This window comes from Kryptolebias marmoratus, linkage group LG11 (genome assembly GCF_001649575.2).
Source record: "Kryptolebias marmoratus isolate JLee-2015 linkage group LG11, ASM164957v2, whole genome shotgun sequence".
Taxonomy (NCBI): Eukaryota; Metazoa; Chordata; class Actinopteri; order Cyprinodontiformes; family Rivulidae; genus Kryptolebias; species Kryptolebias marmoratus.
This window is the reverse complement of record NC_051440.1, coordinates 10,670,363-10,685,641: the sequence shown is the minus strand read 5'-3', so window position 1 is coordinate 10,685,641 and position 15,279 is coordinate 10,670,363. Positions and strand designations below refer to the sequence as shown.

Genomic DNA, 15,279 nt, shown 5'->3' with positions numbered 1-15,279 from the left:
TAATTGGCTGCAAAATGCTCTTCCAGCTGCTCCTTATTTATATCACTTACAGCCTTTTGTTTCCAGATGTGTTGCTGCCATCAGATTCAAAATTACCTTTTTGGTTCAGTAGAAAACTAGTTTTTTACATTTTACACAACTTTTTTTGGAACAGGGGTTGTAAAGCCTCATCTGTAAACAGTTACAGTAAAATCTCAATCAGGTTGTTGCAAAAGCGCTTTCATGTTGATTAAAAAGGTTTAATTTAACAGAAATTATCAGACAAAGGCACATAATACATACAAGAATCCAACCGATTGAACACATAGTGCATCAGAGATAAATTCACAGAATGTAAACGAGATCGTAGTCTGAATGTAAAAACTTCCTCAAAAATGTGTCCAAAACAGGAACAAATAGTTTGCTTTTTTTTAAAAAAAAAGATAACCTGTAAAACAAGAGAGATGAAACAAACACGGTTGTGGCAAACAGATGTCATCAAAGGTCAAACGTTCGTAAAGACAGATACAATAATACATCGGTGATTTTAAAAAGAAAACAATTAAAAGGCTTGTAGTTAATCGCTAAAACGCAGCAATGTTCTCCTCTGTCGGTGAGGCTGCTTGTCGCTCTTGTCGCACAGAGATCTGCGTTCGTTTTAGCTCAGAAAAAGTATCACAGTATAATCGCGTCGCTAGAAAACATGGTAGTAAAAACAGAAAAAAAGGACGAAAATGCAAGGACGTTTAACGAGAAGAGGAAATAAAGTGACGGGCTCCGGTTTTTGTGCTTTTCGTGTGCCTGGAGCGCTCCGGTGGGCCGTTGTTACCGCGTTAACACTACCAGGGTAATGCAGCCGGATTGATTTTTTTTGGCCTCCGAAGAGGAGAGACGGCTGGTTTTATTGGAGGCTCGGGCTGGTTATGGATCTCTGTCACTCCGCTTAAACTGACACTCTCTCCTACGGGAATGGTAATAAAGAAAAAAAAAAAACCAGTGCTCTCTGAACTCAGACATATTGCACTTGAAAGACCTACAGTTAGCCGAGACACTGTCACAGACGGTCGACCGTACGAGACAGCGTGGAGTAACGCAAACTAAGCGGTAAGAAAAATAAAAAGTGCCCAACCGCCTCCGCTTTAGTCTGCCGTAAATAAAAATGAAAATTATCCTTATTGGTTGCTATAAAACTAGCAGCCTGTTAGCTTAGCTTTGCGAATGAACTGGACAGCGAGGCGAGCTACGGCCGTCCAGAGGCAACAAATGCTAACTGGCCCCCGAAACCGTTTCAGTGAGATGCATAGCTGAGCGGTTTGATGCTACGCTAAGATAAGCTAAGCTAATCTAATCTAAGCTAAGCTAACTGACTGCTGGCACTAGCTTCACAGGAATGCTGCAGAGAAGCGATCAGAAAGGACGCAGAGTCCGTGCGTTTCGCCGTCGTTTGTTTAAAAGGACTGTTAGTGGTTCCAAAGAGCTATTAAAACGCTACAGGCAGCATTTTGCTCTTCGCCCGTCTCCTTTTGACAAGTTCTGACCCGTTGAAGCCTTCAGGTGATTTCAGCATGACAGCCGGGAAAGTAGCAAATAAAAGGTACATGAATCTTGCTTTTCAGTTTAAAAGACCTTGTTAGTAAAACACATTCAAGTTCTAGACAAGAAAAATTTAAAAAAAAAAAGAGCTAAAAATTTTAATTTCAGTTCATCCTTTAAAAATTATCACCTCTATAAAAAAATGGACGACCCCGTCTGCTGTGGATTGTACAACCAATCCCCTGAGACGGTCCAGTTATTATTACCACAGCATTAATGTTGAGCTAAGCCGGCGCCAGCAACCTGTCTACGGCGAACTGCAGGCGGTCCCAGCTCCTCCAGAAGACGGTCAGGAAGCACACGCCGAGGAGGCTCGCCGCCACGTGGTAGCGGCTCCTCGTCAGTGGGGCGGCGAACTTGGCGGCGGTGGAGACGCACACCAGCACGACGGTGATGATGGCCAGCATGATGTTGATGGTCTTGCCCAGCAGGACGCGGGCGTCGGAGCTCTCCAGCTGCACCGTCTGCTGCTGGTGCTGCTGGTGGAGCTCCAGCTTGGAGACGCGCGTCTGACACGACTCGAGGGCCTCCTGAAACACACGGGAGCACAGCGATCGGGCGTTTATTCCAGTCCTCCTGGGTCCCAACAGGAAGGCGGCACTAAAGATACAGTACAATGTCCTGGAAGTCAAACGATACAGAACCTTTGAACGGCGAAGTTTATCTGATCTCATTAAATCGTTTTCAGCAGAGAGGACAGTATGGATGGAAAACTGGATTTAATGAAGTGAAGTGAAGTGAGATTTATTTATATAGCACTTTTCAGCAACAAGGCGATCCAAAGTGCCTAGGATACATTTAGGACACGATGTGCTGAAACATCACCAGCAGAACTTTTGTTTCTCTGATCTGAACTTGGAATACCGTAAAAAAAAAAAACCTTATTCAATTATTTGTAAAACATTTAAAGTCTCTAATTATTATAGTAAGAAAAATAGTTTGAATATTTAGAAACGTGAACCTTTTTTATTGGGTAAAATACAAACTCCTAATGAACAAAATGCCACCAAAAAGTTCTAAATATAGTCAGTGGGTAACTATTTAACAAAAAAAAGACAAATTGTGTAAGTGTGAGCTAATAATTAGAACAAAAAAAATGTGAATTACTTTAAAAGTTAGGGGCTAAAATTCCCAGTACGCAGCCTAAAGCACGACTTTATATAACGAGGCCAAACAGACCGCTGTCCTGTGGAGTGACGAAGAAAAATCTGACATCCTGTCTGAAAAACCCATCAGTGCTGCGTTCCTCTGACTACGGAGGAGCGGGACCAGCAGAAAGACCAGCATCCGGGCACACATGCTAATCTGAGGAGGCAGCGTTAATGTTAAAGAACTTTCACACTTTTCTTTTGTAATAGAGAAGCAGGTTTTTTTTTTTTCTTTTTAGAGCTGTGAACAGTTGAGGTGCTAAACCGGGCCTTCTGCTGTCCCTACGCATACACCACTGAAAACATTTAGAGCAGAAAATACAAGAAAACTGTTAAAGTATGTGAAACAGAAAAAGGCTACAAGCTGTGAGTAAACGTGGGGGGGGAATAAACTTCTCAGTTTCCAAATATGCGTGGGATTTTGTCAAATAAGATGATTTATAACGACATACCGCTGTGTATAAAATGCATTAGTTTCTGTGCAACGTGCCGCCTTTCCACAGCGCTGCTGCTCAAGCGTGTGATCTGAAGGATTGATAATAACTGGGTGGGGTCACCGCTGCTTACCTGTATGTCTCGGGCTCTTTCTAGAGCCTGGTAGGTCACCCTCTCCTCTATGCTGGCCAGCTCCTGCTTCAGGTTGGACATTTCGTTCTGATGGAGCTCCGTCAGATCGTTCAGCTGGTCCTCCAAGCGCTCGTACCTGCCGGTCAAGAGACGGAGGGGGGGATTTAGCAGAAACGCCAACTCCATTTAGCTATATGCCTCTTTGTGTTTTACATAAAACCTTAAAGTCTGGTTCATTTGTTTTCCCGAAGGAAGGTGATGCAAACTCACCTGTATCTCTCCTCCTGTAGTGTCTGACTGATACTGTCGTAGTCTTTCTTGAACTGAGCCTTGATCTCCTCCATGTCCTCCTCCAGCTGGCTCTGGCTGTCTTTGAGCTCCCGCACCTCCTCGTAGCACAGCTCCAGTCGGTTCGCCTGCTGCCCCGGACCCGCGGCCGCTCCAGCCGCTCCGCCTGCGGCCGGGTTCCCGTTGCTGTCGGCCGACACGGACGCGCTGCCCGACGAGCACTCGTCGTCGCTGGGGTACTTGGGCTTGCCCACCAGCGACATGCTGCTGCTCAGCCCTTTGGCCGCACCGTCGGAGGGCAGCGCCGAGGGGTGGTCCATGCTGCTTTTCAGGTGAGCGATGTTGTCGGCGCTCCCGAATTTGTTCCTGATGAGGTTGGCGAACTCCCTGGGCTTGCTGAAGAAGAAGGGCGGCGAGAGGGACACGCCCGGCCCAATGGTCTTGATCTTGTCCATGGTGGGGTGCCGCCCGCTGCCGGTCATGTCCCTCAGCAGCTCCCTGGGCGACTCCCTGGGTATGGTGCTGCGTTTCATCGAGGAAGGGCGGGCGGGGGGGCTGTGGAGGATCTCGTTGTCCTTCATCTTGCGGTGGTACTGCTCCAGCTTCTTCTGCATCTGCGCGATGTTCTGAGCCGCCTTCTGGTTCTTCTTCTCGAACACCTGCTTGATGCGCGCCACCTGCTGCTTGTCGGCGCTGTTCACCAGCTTCAGGTACTCGGCCACGTTCTCGTCGCGCGCCGTCTGCTCGATCTTCAGCTGCTCCGTCACTTTCAGTATCTTCTGCTGGAGGCCGTCCAGGCAGGAACGGCTCCGCTGGACCTCCAGGCCCAGAGCGGCGCGGGGACTCGAGTCCGTCAGGTCCAGGTCCAGGTTGTTCTCCGAGGAACCCCGACGCATCGACAGAAACCCGCCCTCCACACTCCGGTCCTGCGAGAGAGAGAGAGGGGGGAATGAAAAGCGAGACCAGCAGGATGTGAAACAAAAGAGATGTGCTTAGTCAGCAAAAGTGATGAAGAAGAGAACTACGTGGATCCCACTGACATTTAATTAGTTTAGAGTCTTACAAGACAATGAATCGGTGTCTTGTAAGACAAAAAATGGCTTTGCTTTTCGGCTTATTTGTGCCTTTTGTTTGGATTCCCCTGTAGATGTGTTTGAGCCTAAAGTAGTTCTCCTTACTCAGTTGTTTCTAAATGTACAACGTTTTACAAGATGAGGTTTGGCGTAAAACAAACAAAAAACAAAAGGAACTATTGTGTAAATGAAACTGAGACCATCTGGGTGTGTCTGTAATGCTCTCATGTGGCACAGCTGCTACTTTGCGACTCTAATCCTGCTTGTTTACCGGCATTAAACGCGGATGACAACGTTCAGATTACACCGACGGAATATGTGCGAAAGAAGCGGAGCTAATGTGGGTCAGTGATAATGTCGCATAAAAGCCACAAGGCTCAGATAATCCCCGTCCCAGACACTGGCCCCTTCTTTCGCAGTTTAATTAACCGTTTCTTCCCGGCGAGGGCCAACGCTGCGTTCAGTTTTGGGCCGCTGTGTGTGTGTGACCGGGACGAGAAGTAAGGGTTGTCTGAAGCGGATTAAAGGTTATGTAGGCAACTTTGGTCACTGTGTGTGTGTGTGAGGGGGGGGGGGCAGAAGGCGCTCAGTTCAGAGGAAACTGAGAAGAAGAAGCAAAAATGTGAATTTAATTACGTTTCTGTGCAACACTTTTTTTTTTTTCCGAAGTGTTACTTGAAGTGTAATAAAACTGCAACAGTGTCGCTGCGAGCCTCTGCAACGCCGCAGCCCCGACAGGAAGCGTAAGCTGATAAAAACCTGGAGGAATATGTTGCACAACGAGCACGACGGGCGGTACGACGCTGCACTAATCCTCCGCCCACCCACCCCCCCGCAGCGTTTCAACATCACCCTGTAATGACCACAGATTGCAAACTAAGAACCTTCACGTCTGAGTAACAACATCACGCCCCGCTCTGACACATGAGCGTCATGTGAAAATGAAGAGTTAACCCCCCCCCAGCCGGGTGAGTTTTACTGCTACAAACACAGCAGGACTGTTCCTCTTTCACTGCAGCTAACTTTGATAAATTACATCCAGTTTATCCAACTTTTTTAATACCCAAATGTAGGGACAGCCTCCTGTTCTATCTGTGAACATGGCAGCAGTGGAGGATCAGTTTGGGACTTTTTATTACGTGTTGCGTGTCCTCAAACACACATCACGTCCCAAACCTTTCTACACCAGCTTTGATTGGAGGTGAGGATTATATCCTGCCAATACAGTCAGGATTAAGTGAAGTTTAGTAGTTGAAACCTTTTAAAAATGCATGAAAGTTTTATTAGGCCTTGCTCGTTTTAATCCGTCATTATCAAGTTTATGGATCAGCCGATTTTATGACTCAAAATCATTAAGAATATGACCAAATTTTGCATTTATTTGCAACTAAAACTTCCCTACTTTGTTCCAAATGAGTGTACATTTACAGTCCATTTTCTCTAATTTTAGGTATGATTTCATGGATTTAAGGAAAACTGGGAAAATGTCTAAATAAAACAAAGTCGGTCTGCATATTTACAATTTGTTTACAGCATAGCCAATTATGAGATGGTTGAAAAAACTGAACTGACCGTCATTTGGTAGCAATTTTTAACATAATTTGATAAAAGTGATGTAAATTTACGATGCATTGCGGCGATTTTTATGAGTTTTTAGGTAAAAACTAGTGGCGCCTTAATAGTTTTTTTCAAGAATACTAGAAAAAAAGTTTAAAATAACACAATAAAATCTGTATTTTTACAAAGATTTGTGTAAACTATGAGATATTTCAAAGACTATAAGTGCAATCTGCTTGAAAAGCTGTTCTTTTGGCATCCATAATGATGAGGTTTTGTTTATGTTTGTTTTTGCCTGATTGTCACATTAGAGACTAAAAAAATTGTATTTTTTTTTCTTTTAGGCCCTTTTTTCTTTACCAAACCGTCTATAATACCATTCCCCACTCTCCCATTTGAGCTGTTAGCGTAGCAGCTAAACCTTAGAGCTTTTTTATATATATAAATGTAATCAATTTAAAGTTTTATTAGAGATACACTGTGCAGGCCCAGCTATTATTTATTTATGCGTATTGTTTCAGCAGAAAATGCCAGCTCGTTGTTTTAAGCGTGCGGGGGGATTTCACCCTCTGTCCTCATCCCACAGTCTCTGTCATCTGTCCTTCCTGAACACAGACCTCTTTCTCCACAGATGGGGGGGAAGACAAAGAAAAAAAAAAGCCCACTTTGTCATGTCTGACCTCAGCTCTGTTCCGGCCCGAGCTGCCGATTATGAATTCGCGGGACTGACGTCTGGTCCGTCCAATCGCATCCCAGCGGCTCCTGGAGCCACGAGGCCTTATCTAATTGATTCACACATCCAGTGAGCTGCCTTCTCGTCAAACCTGTTTGCAAACGAAACAGAAGCCAACAGCATCCTTCTTGAAGAGGAAGTGCGATGCGCGGCTGATACGTCGGCGACTTGTATTATCAACGAAACAAACACACACAAAAAAAGCTGCCTGTTCAACCAGGCAGCACAAAGTACAATCTATTCCTGCAGCGGTGGAACGAAGCCCAGTCCTCGGGGCGCTTTTCCACCTCCAGCTCTAACTTTGAAATCTTTAATCTTCTCCTTTGTGGCGTTAGGAGCCCGAACCAGTCGAAGTTTACCGATTGGCTCTGTGCGAACGGCTGACAAGGTGGAGGTGCAGAACGGATCAAACTCCTGGATGAGAGGGGGTGAACGCTGCGGGGAAAAAAAAGGTGGACCGTAGCGAGACGGGGGCCCAGATCATGACATCAACTCAAACCGGAACGCCACAGCCAACAGGTTCATTATCAGGCCACTCCTCAGCGGCGACCGGCCTCAGACAGTTACCCGCCGACGGGTGTGACGAAGCTGTAACTCAGCGTGTAAAAAACTTTTCTTTTCCACCGCCGCAACCCGACGTTTCCATTTCCCTCCGGCGAGCCGCGGGGGCAATCACGGGTTCGGTCTGGATGAGTGGCTCTGCTAAAATGAAGTGGCCTCCCGCTGATGGAAGCGTCCTCCTAAATCTGCCTGCGCGCTGGCCTAGTTTTCACACTTCCGCAGCCGTTCTCCAGGGTTAGCGAGGGTGAAGGATGGTGCCAAAGGCTTCCGGCCGGTGATGAAGGAACTGGGGACAGGGGGAGGCTGGAGCACAGCAGCAGTAAAGAATGGCCACTACGTGCACTGAAAGGCTATAAAGAGTCCCCCCCCAACCCAAAAAAAGAGGATGGTTATGAACAATTAATATTTACAGCTCTACGACAACATCCTCAGATTGGAGGGTTTAAATCTAACCCATCTGACAGTTTGGAAAGGGGAAAGGGAACGCCTCTCCGTAAACCTTTACGCTGCTGTCAGTTTCAGGCCGAGCAACTATTTGCATGAAATTTTTTGGTTATTTGCGAGCACAACGGGCGGAGACGGCAGCTAGCTGTAGTCCGGCCTGGGGCACTTCCAGCGGGAGTACCATGATATTTCCGGCAGAATAACAGTGTAATGGGAAATTAGCGGCGGTGTGAAGGTTTGCACGGACCGCCAGCATAGCTGTGAAACTGGAGCACCTAACCCTGAGCTCGTCAGTCCGACCAGAATTAAAATCTAAATGAGTCTTCGGAGCAGTTCTAGGGACTTTCTGAGCGTTAAAAGGCTGGTTAGTCCCGCTTTGGGGTGATGTGGTTGTGGGAGAACGCTGTCGAACGTAGCCAGTGATCAGCACGGCTACGTCGCTTACGTGGACGACATTCCCTTATCGCCAACAACGAAGGACGCCGTGTCGAGGGCCTGTTGTTTCAGCTTTGACGTGTAGTTTGAACGAGCGCTACAAACATTCAGAAGAAAGGATTCATTCTCGTACGACGGATCAGTTTACTTTAAGAGCGCATCATGGCCGACAAGGACGAGAGTTAAGCAGCATCTAATTTAACAAGGTGGCTGCAGCTTTAATAGTGAGGTGCAAGAAGAACTCTGAAGCTGGAACTTTAAAAGACCCGATAATCGTAGCTGTGGTGCCTGAGTGGCTCCAAACAGAGTTTGTTTAAAGAGCCATCTACAACAGGTAAGATATTGTTCGTAAGCGTTCAACAGAAGCAGACTGAAAAGCTCTGAACTGCTGCTACAAATGTGAGTTATTTGGGGGCTGTTTTTTTATTTTTTCTCCAGGCTAATGTCTTCGTTGTGCTCTTTTTTTTTTGAAAATTAAACCTCAGATGTGCACTCGCTGCTGTATGATTCACCTTTCGGTATGAGTGCGTCAGCAAAGCTGGAGAGAGAGAGAGACGGTGGTGAGATGATAAAAGAGCGAGCGTGAGAAACTGACACAGATAAAAAAAAAAAAGAAACAAGGAACGGAAGCGTTGACGCTCAGCAGCTCACCTCACCCTGAAAATCACATCGTCAGGGGTTCCCTCGTGACCTCGGGGCGTCTCTGTAACACCTTAGGCCCCCCACTTTCACCACCACTGCCCCGCATACGTCTAACATGACAACCTATTTAAGGTGATCTGATCTCTCTCTCTCAAACCCCAGCAGAACGTAAAGATCCGAGTGCATTAGCGTCAGTCTTAACCCCGACAAGCCACAGCTTTGTGTTGTTCCGTTTCTGAAAAAAAAAAACCCATAAGAAATCCACCAAAATCTGAGCAGCAATTTAAGGGCCAGAGTCACAGGAAGTGGATAAAACCTGCAGACTCTGCTTATCCCGCACTGCCGCGTGCTCCGGCTCTCAGATCGATGATCTAGCCGGTGATTCAGTTTTTTTTTTTAATGCAAAAGCAGACCATGATTCCACTGCAGCGTGCTAAGATACGAGCCGAGCAGCTCTGGGTCCTGAGCCAGATGAGAGCGGCTCACAAATGATTGAAAACTGGGTGGGTGGGGGTTTACAACACACCCAGCTGTACTGGAAGAAATATATATATATATATAGGTTCAGAAAAAGCCACAGAAACTGATGTGTTCTTTTTTTTTCTTGATAAGCTCACTTTCACTCCCTTTTCGGGGGCAAAATCTGAAAGCAGCGGACCGTGTGCTCGCGATGAGGAAGTTCTGCTTCTAGGTGCTCCCAGTCGCAGCGGCGGCCTCTTGAAACCGCAGGGTCGGCTCGCACCGACTCACACAGACTCATGCAAATACAAGCGCAGGTGTTCGCAGTGGGCTGACCAAAAAAAAAAAAAACTCGATCCAGATAACGAGGCCTCGATGTGCGGCACTTAAACGCCGACTCGAGCTGGCGTCGTTGGCGGAGGCAGAACAGAACTCCCTTCAGCGGAGGGGAAGGAGGCCCGCGGCGCTCATTGGTATTCCCTCCAGCTGACCCTCGTGGATCCTCTCCCAGCCGGGGCTCACACTGGGGGGAAGACGGGGAAGGAAAAGAACAGCAACGAGAAGCACATCTTTCACTTCCAGTCCCAAAGCTGACCCCGTCATCTCCTCCTCCCCCCGTAGTCCAACTTTGAATTCTGTCCCGACTTGGAGGCCAAATAATGCACCTCATTCAAAGAAAAGCAGGGAAAAAAAAACACAGTGAGAGGGTCTGAAGTCTTAAGTTTCCTGAATGGATAATCCCTGTGAGGTCAGGGGAATAAATTGCTTCTGACATGTTCACTATTATCTCACAGACGAGCTGGTCTCGGACTCAATCAATAACCCATTAACACTACCAGTGTCCGCTCGCCGACTATTGAGTGGGATTCAATTACGGTAAATATGCAGACGTCGTCAACGTAATGATTCAAAATGAAATGAATAATAGGGTCGATGATAAGTCAGAGCCGGCGAAAGATAAAGCTCCTCATTAGCCATAAAGAACATGGATAATTAAAAAAAAAGGGTCCATTTTACCAGCTGGAAACATGTAGAGCGTTATTAGAAAGACGGTAGGAACGTGACGATTCACGGCTGCCTTTTTGTGCGATTAAAGGAATGTCACAAAACCGGTTCATTTAGAGTTCAGCGTGGTGTAGTAGTGTGTTCGATGCCCACGGAGGCACGCGTCCGCGAGGGTTAAAGAGAATTTCAGGAACCAAATCACGAAAAACTCAAGCGTTACATCATCTCTGACCTCTAACCTACTAATATCCGCAGCAACAATGGCTCGTTGAGGAACAAATCTGGAATGTCAAATTCAGCCAACAGAACGAGGAAAAGCACAACTACGCAATCCAGAGGAACAAGATAAAAAAAAAAGAAAGAGAGAGACAAAGAGAGAGAGAGAGAGAGATTTGGTGATTACTTAACACTGCTTGCTGGCTCGGATCGTTTCAGATTTGAACGTCTCGTGGTCTTATTGAGAGAAAAAAAGTCTGTTTGATCGAAGGTTTTCTGTTGTTTCCTACGAAACTTCCCCTTCCCCTTCCGGGGGAAGGGGAAGGGCGTTAAACGTCATCTTCTGAGGACCGAGTCCAGGTTTGAAGGATACGGAAGAAGGAGGAAGACTTTCTGATTGCACAGAAGTCGTGCATTCTTCCTCCTCGATGTCACCACCAAGAAAAAAAAAGCACCACTTTATAAGGGAACACTTCAACTGATTAGTGACGTTCCTGACTTATCAGACGTCACTATCAGCTGATGCTTCTGAGGCCCGAAGGCGCTGACAGTTTAGGACAAGGGTTCAACGGAGAGGCTTTTATATTCACTTGTATACATGAGCGATTTCACTTGAAATGCAGAATGTGTTTGCTGAAGATAGGGTCCTTGGTATACTATCTGCGACGCGTGTAATTTGGACTGCCACCTTTTGATGCTGACTACAGCACGCCGAGAGTTGGGTAAGAGTGTAATTGTCAAAAACTGGGTCAGATGTTGAGTCACTGAATGACCGAAAGAAAAAGAAAACAGCAACAACCTGGTGTGGTCTCAGAGTGTGACACAACACCTTTGAAAGACATGACACAGGTCTTTCGGCGTCTCCTTAGGGCATTATTTATTCTTTTGTTTCGGCTGATTTCATCAACTTTTGATGAGGCGAGCCAAAACCACAGGTCGCAGGTCTGGATAGGTGAGGGGAATCAGAACTCCAGAGCGTATATTGAATTCTCTAATAAATATATACACATAAGAATGCATATTTCTGAAAGTCGCTTGAACGGGAGCAAGGTATTTTTCACATCAGCTGTACAAAAAACTGGATAAGTCACCATGATGGCCACTTCTGGTCGCCGACGTTGAGACTTTTTGTGATCAGTTAACAGGAGACGACTTGTTATGCACAAGCCTACGAATAAAGACTTTTAAAACTGAATGCATGGGTGGAAAAAGAACAACTTCTATTTGTAATCACAAAGCTGAGCGGTGAATCAACACAGCAAGGCTGTCGATTCTCACGCTCTGCAGCCTTAAAATTAATGAACAAATGAGTGTTTATCATGGAGGAAACATGCTGTAATTCAGCACAAACGCATATATTTAATGAAGCCATCCAAACCCTGGAGATTACAGTCCACTTACACATGTTTTTGAGTCAGAAATGTCTTAAAAGTCCACAGAAAAGTTAAAAACTAAAGCATGGGGCCAGCCTGGTGTTAAATATGACACGATATGTTGCCTATAGTTGGATTAAAATGGGTTTATTATGCGGTTTTCATACAGAGAGTGCAGTAAAACAATAAAAAGTGAGTTATTAGGTTAAAAACTAGTAGCTAACGAGTGTGACGTCACCCGGCCCTGTTAAAAACCTGTAACTACCCTGAACAACAGCAGTGTTTACCTTCATTAAGGCGGTAGGAGCAGCTATTACTGCCTGTTTGGCGCACTGTTGGAATTTAAACCAGAGAAACACGGCCTCGGTTCTGCCCGCCCCGAACCGAACCGAACCGGGGTCGCTTCGAGCTCCCCGTTCGGAGGAACCGGGGGGCCCGTGGAGGTCCACGGACAAACACACACACACACACACTCACCATCCGGCTGCCGAGGTGTCTCTTCACTTCGGACAAACTTCGCATGGACACGCCGGCCATGGCGGAAGCCCTCCCATCCGGAGCCCGCTTCAAGCGGCTCCTCGCTTCCGACTCGCCCCTGAACTCGAACCCATGTTTCGTCCCTTCAGCCCGGTCCTCTGTCCCCCCTCTCTGTCCCCCCTCTCTGTCTCTCACACACACACACACACACACACGCTGCACCTTCGGCTCACCAACTGCATGAAACTCCGCCTACTTGTCTCCGCAGAGAGGGAGGAAGAGGGAGGTGTGAGCTGCGCGATGAAGCCGCCTTCCTCCTCCTCTTCCTCCCGGCAGAACCGTGAACTTTTTAGAAAAACAGCGCTTCGTGTTAAAGGGACACTTCGGAGCTTTCTTTTGAGGCGGGGGTCTTTAAAGGGAGGGTCAGATAAAACAAGACAAAAGGGGGCTAGCGTTAGCCTAGCCTGGAGGCTAATGCCCTGATAATTCATCCTCGTGCTCTGCAACTTGTAGCAACTATTTCATAGAGCATTATTATCATTATTATTATTATTATTATTATTATTATTATTATTATTATTATTATTATTATTATTATTATTATTATTATTATCTTTTGAACGACTCCATTTTATCAACAACATACTCTCTCCAACAAAACACACATCTCCTAATATTAACAACTTTCAATAGGTAAAAGGATCCAAACAATATTAAAACAAGAAAATCTTAAATTATGGAGAAAAGAAAAAAAAATAAACAAATAAATATATTTCAGAATAAATAACTAAAAATGTTAGGGGACAAATAACTGAAACTCCATTAACTCGTATAGTTTTATAGCATGTTCTGCATGTTCTGCATCAAACTCAAACATTTTTTAAACAAGGACAGTTCATTTTTAGCACATCAACATTTATGAATCTTATATTTTGTGACAATGATTACAACCTTAAGTAGAAATTCTACATATTTGTCTTTGACAGATAAACCAAACTGAATGTTTTGAAATTAGACAAAATCCACATTTATCAAAGTGGACATGGTTGCCAGATAGGAAATGACAAAAAGTGCTCACATTTTTAACCCAAACTAGAGAGGGAACTCTCCCCAATGACTTATATACTAGTATATAAGTCATTGGCTCTGCCCGCCAAGTCACGCGCTCATGTGACGAGCGCTCCCTCTCTGGTTTTAACTCTGTGGGGTGTGTGTGTGGGCCACGGGGTTGGTGGGGTAAAATGAGGTGTGTGTTACGATTGTCGAACATGAACAGATGATTTGTGGGCGTTCACGTGAACGAAAATGCCCAAACTGTTGTGTGTTTGTGATTTTTAAAAACTATTTATCATTTATCGTATTGACCTTAAAACTACCGTATAAATGTGATAATCTGGCAACGCTGCTGCAACGAAAATCTCCAAAGATTTTATAGTGATTTTCGCAAACTGTGCCTTGATCAGTTTTGCATTCCATAGGAAATATTGTGATATCCTTTGTGGAAGTGGCCCAGTCGGCACAGGAAGTGCTACCGCTAGCTGCTGCTGCTCCAGCTTCCACTTAACCATATAATGTTTTATGTACATAGCTGTAAAATTCCAAAATTTTGCCAATGGAAAGGTTCATAAAACAGTGTGAAAAGCTCTGTTTCTCTAAACGGAGGTTGCTCAAAGCTCCATCTGTAACAGGTAAGATGTTAATTGCTCATATCCTTTCCCCACTTCAAAATAAACCTGAGCTATTGCTTGAGATAATTTCTCATTCTAGCTTTTTGCTTGATCTGTAAAAATCCAAAACTTCTCTGAACACAGTGTTGGTTTCATCCAACCAACGGCTACAGTTGTACGTCAGGAAAGAGGAAATTCATCCTACGTCACATTATTCAGAGCAGTTAATCGGCTTTTGCTACTTTTATTGAAAGGCGCAGTGGAGTAAAGGACAACATTTCCCTTTGAAATGTGCTGGATTTGAAAAATAATACACAACGTTACATGCAGTTTGTATAAAAAGTGCAATACTTAAGTAATTAAAGGCCTAGGATTCCTTTAAGCAATGCTTATCACCCCTTTGTGTCGGAATTTTAAAGTAAAATGGTTGAAAATAACATTCTGCACAATACTGCAGAAAGGTGGGATCATATTTTTCCCTGTGTTTGCATGTGCGTGTGCAGGACCGGATATCTCGTTATCTGTGGAGTCACTCAGTGTGGGAGGCTCCTGCTGGTTTTACCTCGAACCAGTTCTGCCGTGTTGTTTCGCGATACTCTTGCCAAAACCCATTCCGAGCAGTCCGGCCCCGATCCAGCTGGTTCCTTTCATTCGTATTCATTCAGCCTGGAATGAGCTAATCCACCTGTGGCCTCAAACACAAAAAGTCTACGTTGCGTCACAAGTTCTCGACTCGAGTCGTGCGGTTCGGGTTCCCAGGCAGGGGGGTAACTAGAAAACCCACGAGGGTGCCTGAGACCCTCACCACTCCCTTGGCTGGCACCGAACACAGTGTCACATTGTAATAGAGATATCTTTTGCGAAAAGTCCGGACAAACACACACACACAGGGATTGAGAAAAACGAGTTCAAACGAAGAGGGCCTCAAAACATTAGAGTCCCTTGAAATTAATAAGTGTTTTGCAAAAAGAAGATGTGTGGTAATAAGTCCACTGAGTATGAATTAAAGCTGCCCCCCCCCCCCCCCCCCCCCCCCCCACCCCCCCCCCCCCCCCCTTCTCC

General features: G+C 45.7%; 1 protein-coding gene across 1 annotated transcript; it reads right to left on the bottom strand.

Moving 5' to 3' along the window:
* Positions 1-218: 218 nt before the first annotated feature.
* LOC108230177 (transmembrane and coiled-coil domain protein 3) lies at positions 219-12,793 on the bottom strand. Its single transcript, XM_017406177.3, has 4 exons — positions 12,551-12,793; positions 3,558-4,501; positions 3,288-3,423; positions 219-2,102 (listed from the first exon to the last, which is right to left on the bottom strand). The coding sequence occupies exons 1-4, from the start codon at positions 12,608-12,610 to the stop codon at positions 1,797-1,799; spliced, it is 1,446 nt and encodes a 481-aa protein (XP_017261666.2). The 5' UTR covers positions 12,611-12,793; the 3' UTR covers positions 219-1,796.
* Positions 12,794-15,279: the final 2,486 nt, after the last annotated feature.